This window comes from Neofelis nebulosa, chromosome X (genome assembly GCF_028018385.1).
Source record: "Neofelis nebulosa isolate mNeoNeb1 chromosome X, mNeoNeb1.pri, whole genome shotgun sequence".
Classification (NCBI taxonomy): Eukaryota; Metazoa; Chordata; class Mammalia; order Carnivora; family Felidae; genus Neofelis; species Neofelis nebulosa.
The window spans coordinates 116,232,213-116,243,727 of record NC_080800.1 but is presented as its reverse complement, the minus strand read 5'-3'; the positions used below and the strand labels follow the sequence as shown (position 1 = coordinate 116,243,727).

Below are 11,515 nucleotides of genomic sequence, written 5' to 3'. Positions count from 1 at the left end.
TTGGTAAAATGTTTGTGAGCGTATAGGATATTCACATATAGTAATTTGTGAGAAAACATGGTGGAATCCGATTTAGGCAATATTTATTAAAAGTTTTAAATATTCATAACCTGACCCCCACGAGGTGCTTAAGGAAAAGGAATTTGCTATGACATCAACCCTCTTCAATTCTTGGAGGAGTTTCTGAGAAAAACAAGTTTGCCTTGAAATTCACCAGCTTTTGCAAGAGCCTACGATGTGACAGGTGCTCTCAAATACAGGGTCACATCTAGTTTTCCAGGGAGGCTCTCAATCTTAGCGGGGAGGACTCACCCTTCTTCACTCACTAGCACTCTTCCGAACGGACTGCCTTTTGCAATAACTTCTATCATCTCAGCAGACGGAGGATTTTCTCCTTCCTTGTAATGCAGAGTCGGAATCTTAATTTATGAGCCTCTGCTGCCTTCCACACAACTGTAACATCCTGAAAAGCTTTTGGCACACTGCAAACCAGGATTTCGCTGTGGGGCCACTACACAGACAAGGAGTAACGGAAGGATGGTTGTGTTAGTCAGCGTGGGCTGCTCTAATAAGATTCCATCAATGGGGTAGTTTAAACAGAAATTTCTTACTGTCTTAGGGTTTACAAAGTCCAAGACCAGGGTGGTGGCAGATTCAGTGTCTGGTAAGGACCTTCTACCTGGTTTGCAGCCAGGCAGCCAGCCAGCTTCTCCTTTTCTCATCACATGGCCGAGAGGTCTCACGTCTCCTTCTCTTACAAGGACACTAATCTCATCATGGAGGCCCCACAATCATGATCCCATTGAAACCTAATGACCTCCCTAAGGCCCCACCTCCTAACACTACCCCACTGGGGGTTATGGTTCCAAAGGATGAATTTGGGGACAACACAAAACATAGAGTCCATAACAGTGATTGTTTTTTTCTTTTTAAATCAGAGCTAGTATGTCTGCTAAGGAACCATTCTTAACTTCCTAGAAGGACTCCAAAGATTTTAAGAATTCAGCCTCGGTAGATGTTTGCTTACACAGAGATTTCCATGGCCTTTCCTTATCTACCATTTATGAGGGAGGCTTTGGGATTTGCTTGTTTGTGTTTAGTTTTTTTGTTGTTGTTGTTGTTGTTTTTTTGAGGCTTTGGGTTTTAACCACGTGGGTAAACTTATTCATCTGTGTATGTGTTCAGTGGACAATGTCAGAAACAGGCAGCCCATTAAAATCTTACCGCAAATATCATGGTGGTTTCAAAAGTAATCTGACTTCAGGGGCGCCTGTGTGGCTCAGTCAGTTAAGCGTCTGACTCTTGATTTCGGCTCAGGTTATGATCTCCTGGTTTGTGGGATCGAGCCCCACACTGGGCTCTGCACTGACAGTGGGGGGCCTGCTCGGGATTCTCTCTCTCCCTCTCTCTCTGCCCCTCTCCTGACTATGATAAATAAACATTTTTTAAAAAAAACTCTGACTTCAGAGTTATATCCCGATAACCGGTAGATTACGTGTCATATCAGACTCCACTCACAAGCCTATTGGGAAAACACTTTGACAGGTTTTTATTTTATTTTATTTTTAAAAAAATTTTTTTTTCAACGCTTTTTATTTATTTTTGGGACAGAGAGAGACAGAGCATGAACGGGGGAGGGGCAGAGAGAGAGGGAGACACAGAATCAGAAACAGGCTCCAGGCTCCGAGCCATCAGCCCAGAGCCCGACGCGGGGCTCGAACTCACGGACCGCGAGATCGTGACCTGGCTGAAGTCGGACGCTTAACCGACTGCGCCACCCAGGCGCCCGCTTTGACAGGTTTTTAAATACACCCAGCGGGGATGATCCTAGGGCTGTCATAAAAAAGTACCCCAAACTGGCTGGCTTCAAACAACAGAAATGTATTCTTTCATAGTTCTGGAGGCTAACAGTCCAAGATGAAGGTGTCAGCAAGGGGGCTCCTTCTGCAGACTTGGAGGAAGAACTCTGTCTCCTGGCTCTCTCCTTGCTTCTGACAACTGCCAGCCATCCTTGACATTCTTTCCTTCCAGATGCTTCACTCTAGTCTCAGATTCCACTCTTCACAGCCCCTCCTCCGTGTCCTCCGTGTGCTTAAATCTCACTCTCCTGTCCGTTATCATGCCGCTCACTGTTTTTAGGGCCCACCCTAAGTCCAAGAGAATCACAACTCAAGATTCCTAAAAGGCATTCACGTTTGCAAAACCGCTACTTCCAAATAAGGCCACATACACACATACGGGTGTGCCCCGTTGTTCAAAAGTTCACACTATGCCACTTCACTGTCATGAAAGATCTAGGTCAGTACCCGTTTCTGCTACCTGAAAGAAATCCAAAGAATCTTTTAAGAAAAAAAAAAAAGGTGAAAAGCAAAACTAGATGCCAGCATTTGTCCTGCAGCGAGCCCTTGCAGGGGAGGTACACACCCTGAGCAGAGAGGGCAGTGCTCCCCAGCTCCTTCCCCTAGCAACTACACTCAGCGTCTCAGCCTCAATCCACCATAACTTTGAAGTTGTCTTTGAGCATCTGTACTTTACCTTGATTTATTCTGTGCATCTACTAGCAAGATGTGTCCTTTAGTATCAGAAAAGCCTAAGAGAGGTGATTTTGGGGGTCTGGGGATGCTAAAAACGTTTTCCATATAATTAATGGTAGTCTTTCCTCCATGTTATCATAGGAATGGTCCACTTTCAGATAGAGGGGGAATTCGATAGGAGATCAGGGCTTGGATATATCTTTGGCGGGGGGGAGGGGGGGCGGGGGGGCGGTCACCATGCAATTTACTACAGATGGATCTAAACAACACTTGTCAAAATCAAACTTTGAAGTCCATGGGGCTGTTGCAATCAGGGCTCCAGAGTGGTTTGGGACAACCAGGGGACTTCTGCAGGGGTAGGAATGTCCTATGTTAGGGGCAAGGCAGATGGTTCAGGGGTGTCCACTGGGAGCAGAGCACAGCCGTCAGAGGAGACAGTGAAAAGCTGGGCAGTAGGCCAGGGTTCAGAGTTGAATGGGAGGACACATGGGACGACCCAGAGGAAGGTGCTGTAATTCAGGGAATTGCTGGGACTGGACACAAATGCCAGGACCTGGGCAGAATCAGCTATGAAGGTATCAGAGGGATCAGAGCAGGAGTCCCCTAGATAAGTGAAGCTCCATCAGTTCCCAAATTATGTTTTATTCTCATTTCCTCTTCCTTCTTTAGGGGCCTGCTTTTAGTACCTTGTCACATCGTCCCTCTTTTGCCACCTGAGAACCATTATGAAGTACTAAGAGAAATGGCGTGGGACAGAAAACCTGCCTCAGGTTATGGGGAGTGGAAACAATGTGGACCCTAAATAAACTCAGACCAGAGTTATGGTCCCAGCTCCATCACTGGGCTGGGTATAATCTTGGGGATATTACTGATCACTATGAGCCTTCGATTCATCATCTGTCAAATGGGTTTGACGATGAAGCAAGGCTGCTGGAATGTATGTGAAGGAAAGTAGCTGGCACAGTGCCTGGCATTTATTGGATCTTTAACAAATGGCAGCTATTTCTAATATTATTTTGTCCCCAGACTCTACTGCCCCCTCCTCTGGGATTTTGTGTTTATACAGGACATCTCAGACGATACACAGCTCAAGAGGAGACAGAATATCAAATCAGGCAAAAATGCAGCTTCACAGATAAAATTCATTACATTTTTTCTCTTAGGGGATATATTAATTTGGTTATGGGTTAGCCTTTCTCAGCTGATAGAACTCAAGTTCCCAAACTTTGAATCAAAGACCAACTCCTTTCTTCCCTTCTTGCTGTTCATCCATCCAAAACACTATTTTCCTTCATTTCACTCTCCCCCAAAACCGAAATATGCTCAGATTTGGCTTAATTACACTCAAGATAACCTACCTTTAGGGGCACTTGCGAGGCTCAGTCAGTTGGGCATCTGAGTCTTGATGTCAGCTCAGGTCATGATCCCACGCTTGTGGGATCGAGCCCTGCGTCATGCCCCATGCTGAGCGCGGAGTCTGCTTAAGATTCTCTCTCCCTCTCCCTCTGAGCCTCTCCCCTGCTCGTGCACACTCCAAAATACAACACATAAATACATTTTTAAAAAATGAAACCTACCTTTAATGTTATTTTAATGGTGTAGGCTCTGGTTCTCTCAGGCCAGGGAAGAGTGGCAGCCGAGTGGCTTCTGGGTACCACCTCAAGGGACTATTACCCTATGCTCAGGAAATCATTGCAGACGATGGATAGAACACCTAGTCACTGCACTGTGTTAACCGTGCTGGGACAAGAGCTCAGGCCATCTTCCATACCTGCCCCGGATGGAGATTTCCCTCTGGCTTCTCCATGATACAAAACTGACTACTAGGCAGTTTCCGATTCCAGGCTTTTCTGTCACCTCTAGAACACATCACCTGAGAGTCTGGCCCCTGCTACCACACACAGGAGGAACTATGGTTCCTAAACTGCCTTGGCTCAGGGCATTTCTACTTGACTGCTCGCATCTGGAGTTTCACCTCCTCGCTCCTTGTTTTCGCATGTTCTTCATGTATTGGAAGACATCTCACCATCTTCCTGGTGATAGCTGCTCCTAGCCCCTACCGTTTTATAATTAGGGGCGTGACTTCCGCTATCAACACAGTGCTTTCTAAGGAGAAAATACCCAATTAACATTTGGCAAATAAATGAGCCAGTAAGCAGGATCTTTCATTTAATAAGATTTATTAAGATTATGCCTACTTCCTTCAGTAAGCCAAGCAAGTCCAGGTATATGTCTTTTAATTTTACAGAACAATAAATTAGTGGTTAAGGGAATCCAAAAATGAGCCACCTTTTACATTCCATTTTTTTCCCATTTTCTTTCACATTTCCAAGGAAATTCCCATTCCAGTGTTGTTATCTTGTCCCAGATCACAATATTTGATATTGCGACATTTGATATTTTGATATTTTATTTTGTAAAATATCAAAAGTCATATTCTTAAATCTGAGAAACATCAACAGATATGTGACAAATTCATTCACACACTTAGATTCTAAAGCTAAAAAACCTTCCAGTAAAAGAAACAGCATTTGAAAAACACCAAAAGGTAAAAAAAGATAAACTTCCAAATCATCTATGTAGAACAGGAACACAAAGTTGTTGCACACTGTGTTCTCCCCAGTTTGACCCTGACCCTCTACTCAGAGCCAGGACCGCCCTCTTCAAATAGAGAGTGAATATTTGGGCTCCCTCTTCAGTTGGGGCGGAAGCTGCTGATCAATGCTGTGCAATGAACATAGCAGCAGTACTTTCCCCAGATCCAATTCTGGCCCAAGCCCTCTCTTTCTCGTATTTTTTTTTCAACGTTTTTTATTTATTTTTGGGACAGAGAGAGACAGAGCATGAACGGGGAGGGGCAGAGAGAGAGGGAGACACAGAATCGGAAACAGGCTCCAGGCTCCGAGCCGTCGGCCCAGAGCCTGACGCGGGGCTCGAACTCACGGACCGCGAGATCGTGACCTGGCTGAAGTCAGACGCTTAACCGACTGCGCCACCCAGGCGCCCCTCTTTCTCGTATTTTAAAGCCTCCTCATACCAAAATGAGAAGGAAAGGGGGTCAATCCCTTTGATCTTAAACAAAAATTCTAGAACTCTCACCTTGGTGATTTCAACATGGGCCCTGGGACCCCACAGGAATTCATAGCGTGGAGGATTGCTGTCAGGCACCCGCCGGTATTCTAGGTAATTCTCATACACCCAATCTATGGTGATGAGCTTCCTGGGCTCCCCATAAATGAAATGCTCCCTCCCGGGATACACTCCCATAATATTCAGGAAATCCCAGAGGTCCTCCTCAGGGATGCGATTGCCCTCTATGAAGATCACACCCAGGATGATTATCAGGAGACCGTTCTTAGGCATGCCGTGGGTGTCACTAGACACCTCAACACTAGTGAGGTCCAGTGAGTTGACAAAGACATAGGAGGGGACAGAAATGTCCACCTCCCACATATCAATGCCAAAGATCACCTCCATAAACTTAGAAGCTTTCTTAAAGATCACAGGGAAATGTTTCCTGTACCTTTTCATGATAACCATCAGCATTTCTGCCTTTGTGACGAGCTCCTGCAATCGGTACTTAAGAATCATGAAATTCACTAAATCAGCTACCCTCTCATCTAGTGGGTCTGTGGGCGAAGATTCGGTGTCTGTTGAGGTCTGCGGGAAACATAGATCTTCTTCTTGGCTACCGGAGCCTCCTTCTGATGTGCTCCGTGATACGGAGAAGAAGCAGGGGCTCTGAGGGTTGTGGGGAGGACTCAAGGTTGTGGCGGGCTCCTTCTCAGGCTCCTTCTCCTCCACCTCCTTCTCCTCTTTGGAAACCGGGATCACAGGAGAGGAATGCAGGGAGGAGGAAGTGGAGGGATAGGAGAAATTGAAAGAGCAAGAGGAGGAAGTCTCCTCCTCCTCCTCCTCCTCGGCCTTGAGAACATGGGCCACCGCCAGGTCCTGTATCTCATTTTGGGCCTGAAAGTCTGGTTCCAATGTGAGCCGCGGACGCTTTGGAGAGTGAAGCATGATGCCTCTAGTTGGCAGCAACAAGTAGAAGTGTGAGCGGGATGGTGGGAGATCGGGTGCCACAGGCCTGGAGACAGAGGGAGAGGATCAACAGTCTCCGTAGAGAAACACATCCTTGGCAGCTCTGACAAAGGCCAACTTACAGGCTCTTTTGGCGGCGGGGGGGGGGGGGGGGGACGCTCTCGGGCTTCACAGGGCTCCTGTCTTCCTGGACAGTTCGTCCTCTGGAAACCTGTAGGAGGATGTGAGAAAGTTCCTGAGGGTGCAGCCAGCCGGCACAGCTCAAGGCTTCCAGAGCCAACACTGGGCAGGTGGAGTCGAGCACTGGTGGGGGGTCCCTTCTGTTCGGACACAGGCGGGTCCTTGATAGACATTCAGGATGTATACCTCACCTTGGCTCCTAGCACTGCCTGGGCCTCCTCTGCTCTGCTGAACTGAGGACATGGGTCTCACACCAAGACCTCACCTCATCATACCCGGAGCCCCGAACAGGCTCTGTGAGGTCCCTACTGCCCTGCAGTGGATGATCCCCTCTGTGCTCACTAAGGTTCTCACCTTTTCCCTAACAAGACCTGCCCAACCTTGGCCCCCTGACCTTGGCCAAACCCTCCCCGACTTCCCTGCCTCTGCCGGCCTCAGGCAAAATTTTCTGCACGGGAACTCACCTTCTGGAGACCAACGAGAAGGAAATGAAAGAGGAACACATTTGACCTTATGAGCCCAAGGCCTCCCTGGGTGACAGCAAAGGCCGGCCAAAGTCTGTGGGAATCCCTCCGTCCTAGGCGAGCGTTACCCTCGTTCCTCAGTTTGATGCCTGATAGGGCCTGTGACTCCTCCCTCTGCTGTCCCGAGTCTGGTCCCTTCAGAACAAGCCTTCACCTCCCTGAGACCACCAAGAGAGTGGCGGCACACCACATCCGTTCACTCTGGCTGGAGCCTCCCAGAGCAGACAGCAGGGGCAGGCAGGGCTGGGTGTGCCTTCAGTCCTCACTCAGGGTCCCTATCTGAAATCCTGGCAGTAACGGGGCCACCTCCCTCTGCTGACCTGACGTGGCTCCTCCTCAGGGCAACGCTCTCACCTCCCTGAGAAGCCCTGCACAAGAATGAAGAGGCGACACCTCTTGCCGCCTTTGCTAGGCCCTTCCAGTGCTGACAGCAAGGGCTGGTCCCCATCTGTTCTGTGGTAAGGCTAACCTCAATCCTTCCTCATGGCATTCATCCCTACTCTTGGCATGGCCCGGACTACCTGCTGCTGACTTAACATCACTCCCTTAGACTATGACCTCGCCTCTCTGGGGCACCTCCCTCACCTTGGAGAAAGTGAGGGCGTGCCATATGCAGGCAACCCTGCTTGGGTCATCCTAGGGCTGAGAATAGGAGAAAGCCAGACCGTAGGGGATCTCTTCTTTCTGGGGTGGGAAGTACCTTTGTTCCTCACCAAAGGCCCTTACCTTAACTCCTAGCAGAGCTTGGGACTCCTCCCTCTTCTGATCTGATGTGGCTTCTTCCGTTCCCCGGCCTTCACACTCAGACTAAGGACCTCAGTTCCAAGTCCCTCAAAACAAAAGTGAAGAGACATCACAGCAAGCCACACCTTCCCAGGTCTTGCTGACATCAGGGGCGAGGCCTCATCTGCCCCAGATGCAGGGGGTTTCCCTCTGTCTTTCCTCAGGGTGTTCTTTCTTCCTGGTAGGGCCTGGGCTCACTTCCTCTGAAATCACCCTCTCAGACCAAGGCCTCACTTTCCGCAGACCCCCTCCACCCACCCCATGCAGGAAGTGAGGGTATAACACATCTGGGCATTCCTACTCAGATCCTCCCAGAGTGGATAAGTGGTGACAAGGTAGAGTTTCCGTGAGGCTCTTTCTGTCTGGGTTGGGGGGCACTCTTAGTCTTCCTTCAAGATCCTTACCTTACCTTGACTCGTCACAGATCCTGGAACTCTTCCCTCTGCTGATGTCACCAGGTCAGGCCAAGCTCTTCACCTTCCTGGGATACTCCAAACAAAAGTAAAAAGACACCAAATCCAGCCACTCCTGCCCGGGGTCTATTCCAGTGTGGGGAATACACCCAATCCTCCCTCGAGGTATTCATCTGTACTCCCAGCAAGGCCTGTCCTACCCTCCGCTGACCTAAAGTCTCCCCCTCCAACCAAGACCTCACCTCTGTAAGACACTCTATCCCCTTGACTCCTGGTAGGGTCTGTGGCAGAAGTGAGAGTTCCTCCCACCTGGCTACTCCTGCTCAGATCCTCCCAGGGCTGTGATTCTGTGGGTCCTTCTTTTCAAGGAGAGGGGCTTTCAGGCTTCACACCAAGGATCCTTACATTGACTCCTGACAGGGCCTGGGAATCCTCCTCTTCTGAACTGCTGTGTCACCTCCTGAGACCAAGGTCCTCACCTCTGTAAGACACTACCCCAGACAACGTAAGGAAACGCCACATCTGGCCAACCTTGCCTGTGGACTCCTGGGGTGGACACGAGGGGTGGGACAGGGCTGAGGCCTCCCCTCTCTGGGGGTATTTTCAAGGCAGGCCAAGACCCCATCTATCTGAGGTGGAAGGTCCTCTCCATCCTCCCTCATAGTCTTCTTCTTAATGACTGGCAAGGCCTGGGACTGTACCCTCTAGTAACCTGATGTTACAACCCTCAGAAAAAGCCTCACTTCCCTCAGACTTCCAAAGTGTAAATCAGGAAACGCTGTGTTTGGCAACCCTGCTGTGTGGCCTCCTGGGCTGACAGCAGGGCTAAGTTTCTGTGACACCTTTCTGCAGGATGAGAGATACTCTAAATCCTCCCTCCGAGTCCTCACCTTGATACCTGGCAGAGGGCAGTACTCCTCCTGCTGCCCTTGGGCCACACCCATCAGATCAAGGTCTTCGACCTCCCTGAGACCCCGCACCAGAAAATACGGAGGGGAGGCCACATCCAGTAGTCACCGCCCTGGTCCTCCCGTGTTGCCAGCAAGGGCAGAACAGCACTGGGTCCCGTCTGGGACCCCTCTGGGGAAGGGGGTGCCCTGAGTCCTTGACCTGACTCCCGCTGGGCCCTGGGACTCCTCCCTCCGCGAAGTTGCCCTTGCCCCTTCAGGCCTACGCCTTCATTCCCCCGACAACCTCCAAGCAAAACTAAGTAGAAGCCACATCCTGCCACCCCTGCCCTGGGTCTCCCAGGGCTCCCAGCAGGAGCCGAATCCCCTCTGCTCTGCAGGGGGGCCATCGCCTCTGTGCTCCCTCAAGCACTCAGAATGCTTCCTCAGACAAGGCCTCGCTTCCGTGACACAGGCCCCGCCACGCCCTGGAAGAAGGGAGGGGACACCCCATCTGACCACCGATGCCCGAGTCCTCCCTCCGCGGGGACTGAGTGGGGCCCATCACGAAGCCTGCAAATAGTCACATTGACTCCTGACAGGGTCCGCATCCCCTCCCTCCTGCTGACCTGGGGACGGTCCCTCAGCCCTGACCACCGTCCCCTAGAGATGCCAGGGACGGCAGTGGGGGGGGGGGGGGGGGGGGGGAAGGACCGCCACCTGGGCTCCACGGTCCAGCCCGGCTCCTCGGGGCTGACGGGAGGCGCAGGAGGTTCTGGGCCCCCTGCGCCCCTCCCCCGGCGTCCGCACTGGACGGTCCGATCACTTGCCCCCGGGTCTGCCCCTCGAAGCCCGCCAGGGGCCCGGGCTTCGCCCACCACCGAGCCGCAGCCACCTCGGCACAAAGAGCCGCCCGTCCCTCAGCCGCCCACATCCGGGGCCCCGCGCGGGGCCTCGCGGGGCTGCGGGCAGGGGCGGCGCACCACTCCGTGGCGGGAGCGTCGTCCCCTCGCCGCCTGTCGGGCCGGGGCCGCGTCCCCCCGCCCCGCGAACAGGCCCCCGGCGCGCAGACCCCGCGGGGGGAGGTGCGGGCCCCCCGCCCGCCCCGGGTCCTCACCCGCTGCCCGGCGGCCGGCCCTCTGCTGGCCCCTGAGTCGGGGGGCCCCGCACCCCCAAAATGCACATCACCGCCCGCCGTATTCGCCCATCCCGCTTTGGGGCTTCCCCAGGGCGGCTGGCTCAGAGGGCCGTGGGCCGTGTCCCCCTCCTCCCTCAGGGACCTCACCCTGCAGCCTCGCAGAGCCCAGGCCTCCTCCCCCTGTGCCCTAAGTCCACAACCCCCGGGCCAAGCCTCGCGTCCCCCAGACGCCCAAGACCAAGGTCGCCAAACGCCGCTGCCCACCACACGTGCTCGGGGCTTTCCAGACCTAACGGCACCGGCGGGGCCCAGCCTGGCCCCCGTCCCTGCGCGGGGTTGGGGGGGTGGGGAAGCCTCCCGCCTCTCCCTCAGGGTCCTCACCTCTGAGCTTGGCGCAGCCCGCGATTCCTCTCTCTTCTGACCGGAGTGGGCTCCGGTCAGGCCGGGCCTCACGCCCCTCACGCGCCCAAGGCGAAAGGCCAGCCGCGCCACGTACGGGGACCCTGCCTGGGGTCTCCCCGGGATGACCGCAGGGGCGGGGCGGGGCTAGACGCTCCGTCTGCGCGGGTGGGCGGTGCCTCCGCGCCTCCCGCCTAGCTGCTCTGAAGCCCCGCCCCTCAGGCTCCCCAGATACAAGTCGCGAAGTAGAACATCCCGGGACCTTGCCCCGTCTTTTCAGGGTTGGCAGTAAGAGCCGGATGGGAGTGGGGGCCCCGTGATCTGTGGTGGGGTCTCGCCTCACTCCTCCCGCGGGGTCCGTATCCATCGCTGGCAAGGGCTGGCACTCGTCCCTCCCCGAACCTGAGTCGGGGCCCCCCCCAGACGAAGCCTCGCGTCCCCCAGACGCCCAAGACCAAGGTCGCCAAACGCCGCTGCCCACCACACGTGTTCGGGGCTTTCCAGAACTAACGGCACCGGCGGGGCCCAGCCTGGCCCCCCTCCCTTCGCGGGGGGCGGGGGGTGGAAGCCTCCCGCCTCTCCCTCAGGGTCCTCACCTCCGCGCTTGGCGCAGCCC

At 53.2% G+C, this 11,515-nt stretch overlaps 1 protein-coding gene across 5 annotated transcripts; it reads right to left on the bottom strand.

The window, feature by feature from the left end:
- Positions 1–5,350: 5,350 nt before the first annotated feature.
- LOC131502707 (melanoma-associated antigen 10-like) lies at positions 5,351–11,024 on the bottom strand. Of its 5 annotated transcripts, none has more exons than XM_058713617.1 (6): positions 10,882–11,024; positions 8,881–8,956; positions 8,467–8,543; positions 8,006–8,109; positions 6,698–6,786; positions 5,351–6,621 (listed from the first exon to the last, which is right to left on the bottom strand). In XM_058713617.1, exon 6 carries the CDS (start codon positions 6,552–6,554, stop codon positions 5,514–5,516), a length of 1,041 nt encoding a protein of 346 aa, XP_058569600.1. In that variant the 5' UTR covers positions 6,555–6,621; positions 6,698–6,786; positions 8,006–8,109; positions 8,467–8,543; positions 8,881–8,956; positions 10,882–11,024; the 3' UTR covers positions 5,351–5,513. The 5 variants fall into 5 exon arrangements, with proteins under 5 accessions (XP_058569600.1, XP_058569599.1, XP_058569601.1 ...); XM_058713616.1 differs by having other exon boundaries at positions 8,472–8,543; XM_058713618.1 differs by lacking the exon at positions 6,698–6,786 and having other exon boundaries at positions 8,472–8,543.
- Between the last annotated feature and the right edge of the window lie 491 nt (positions 11,025–11,515).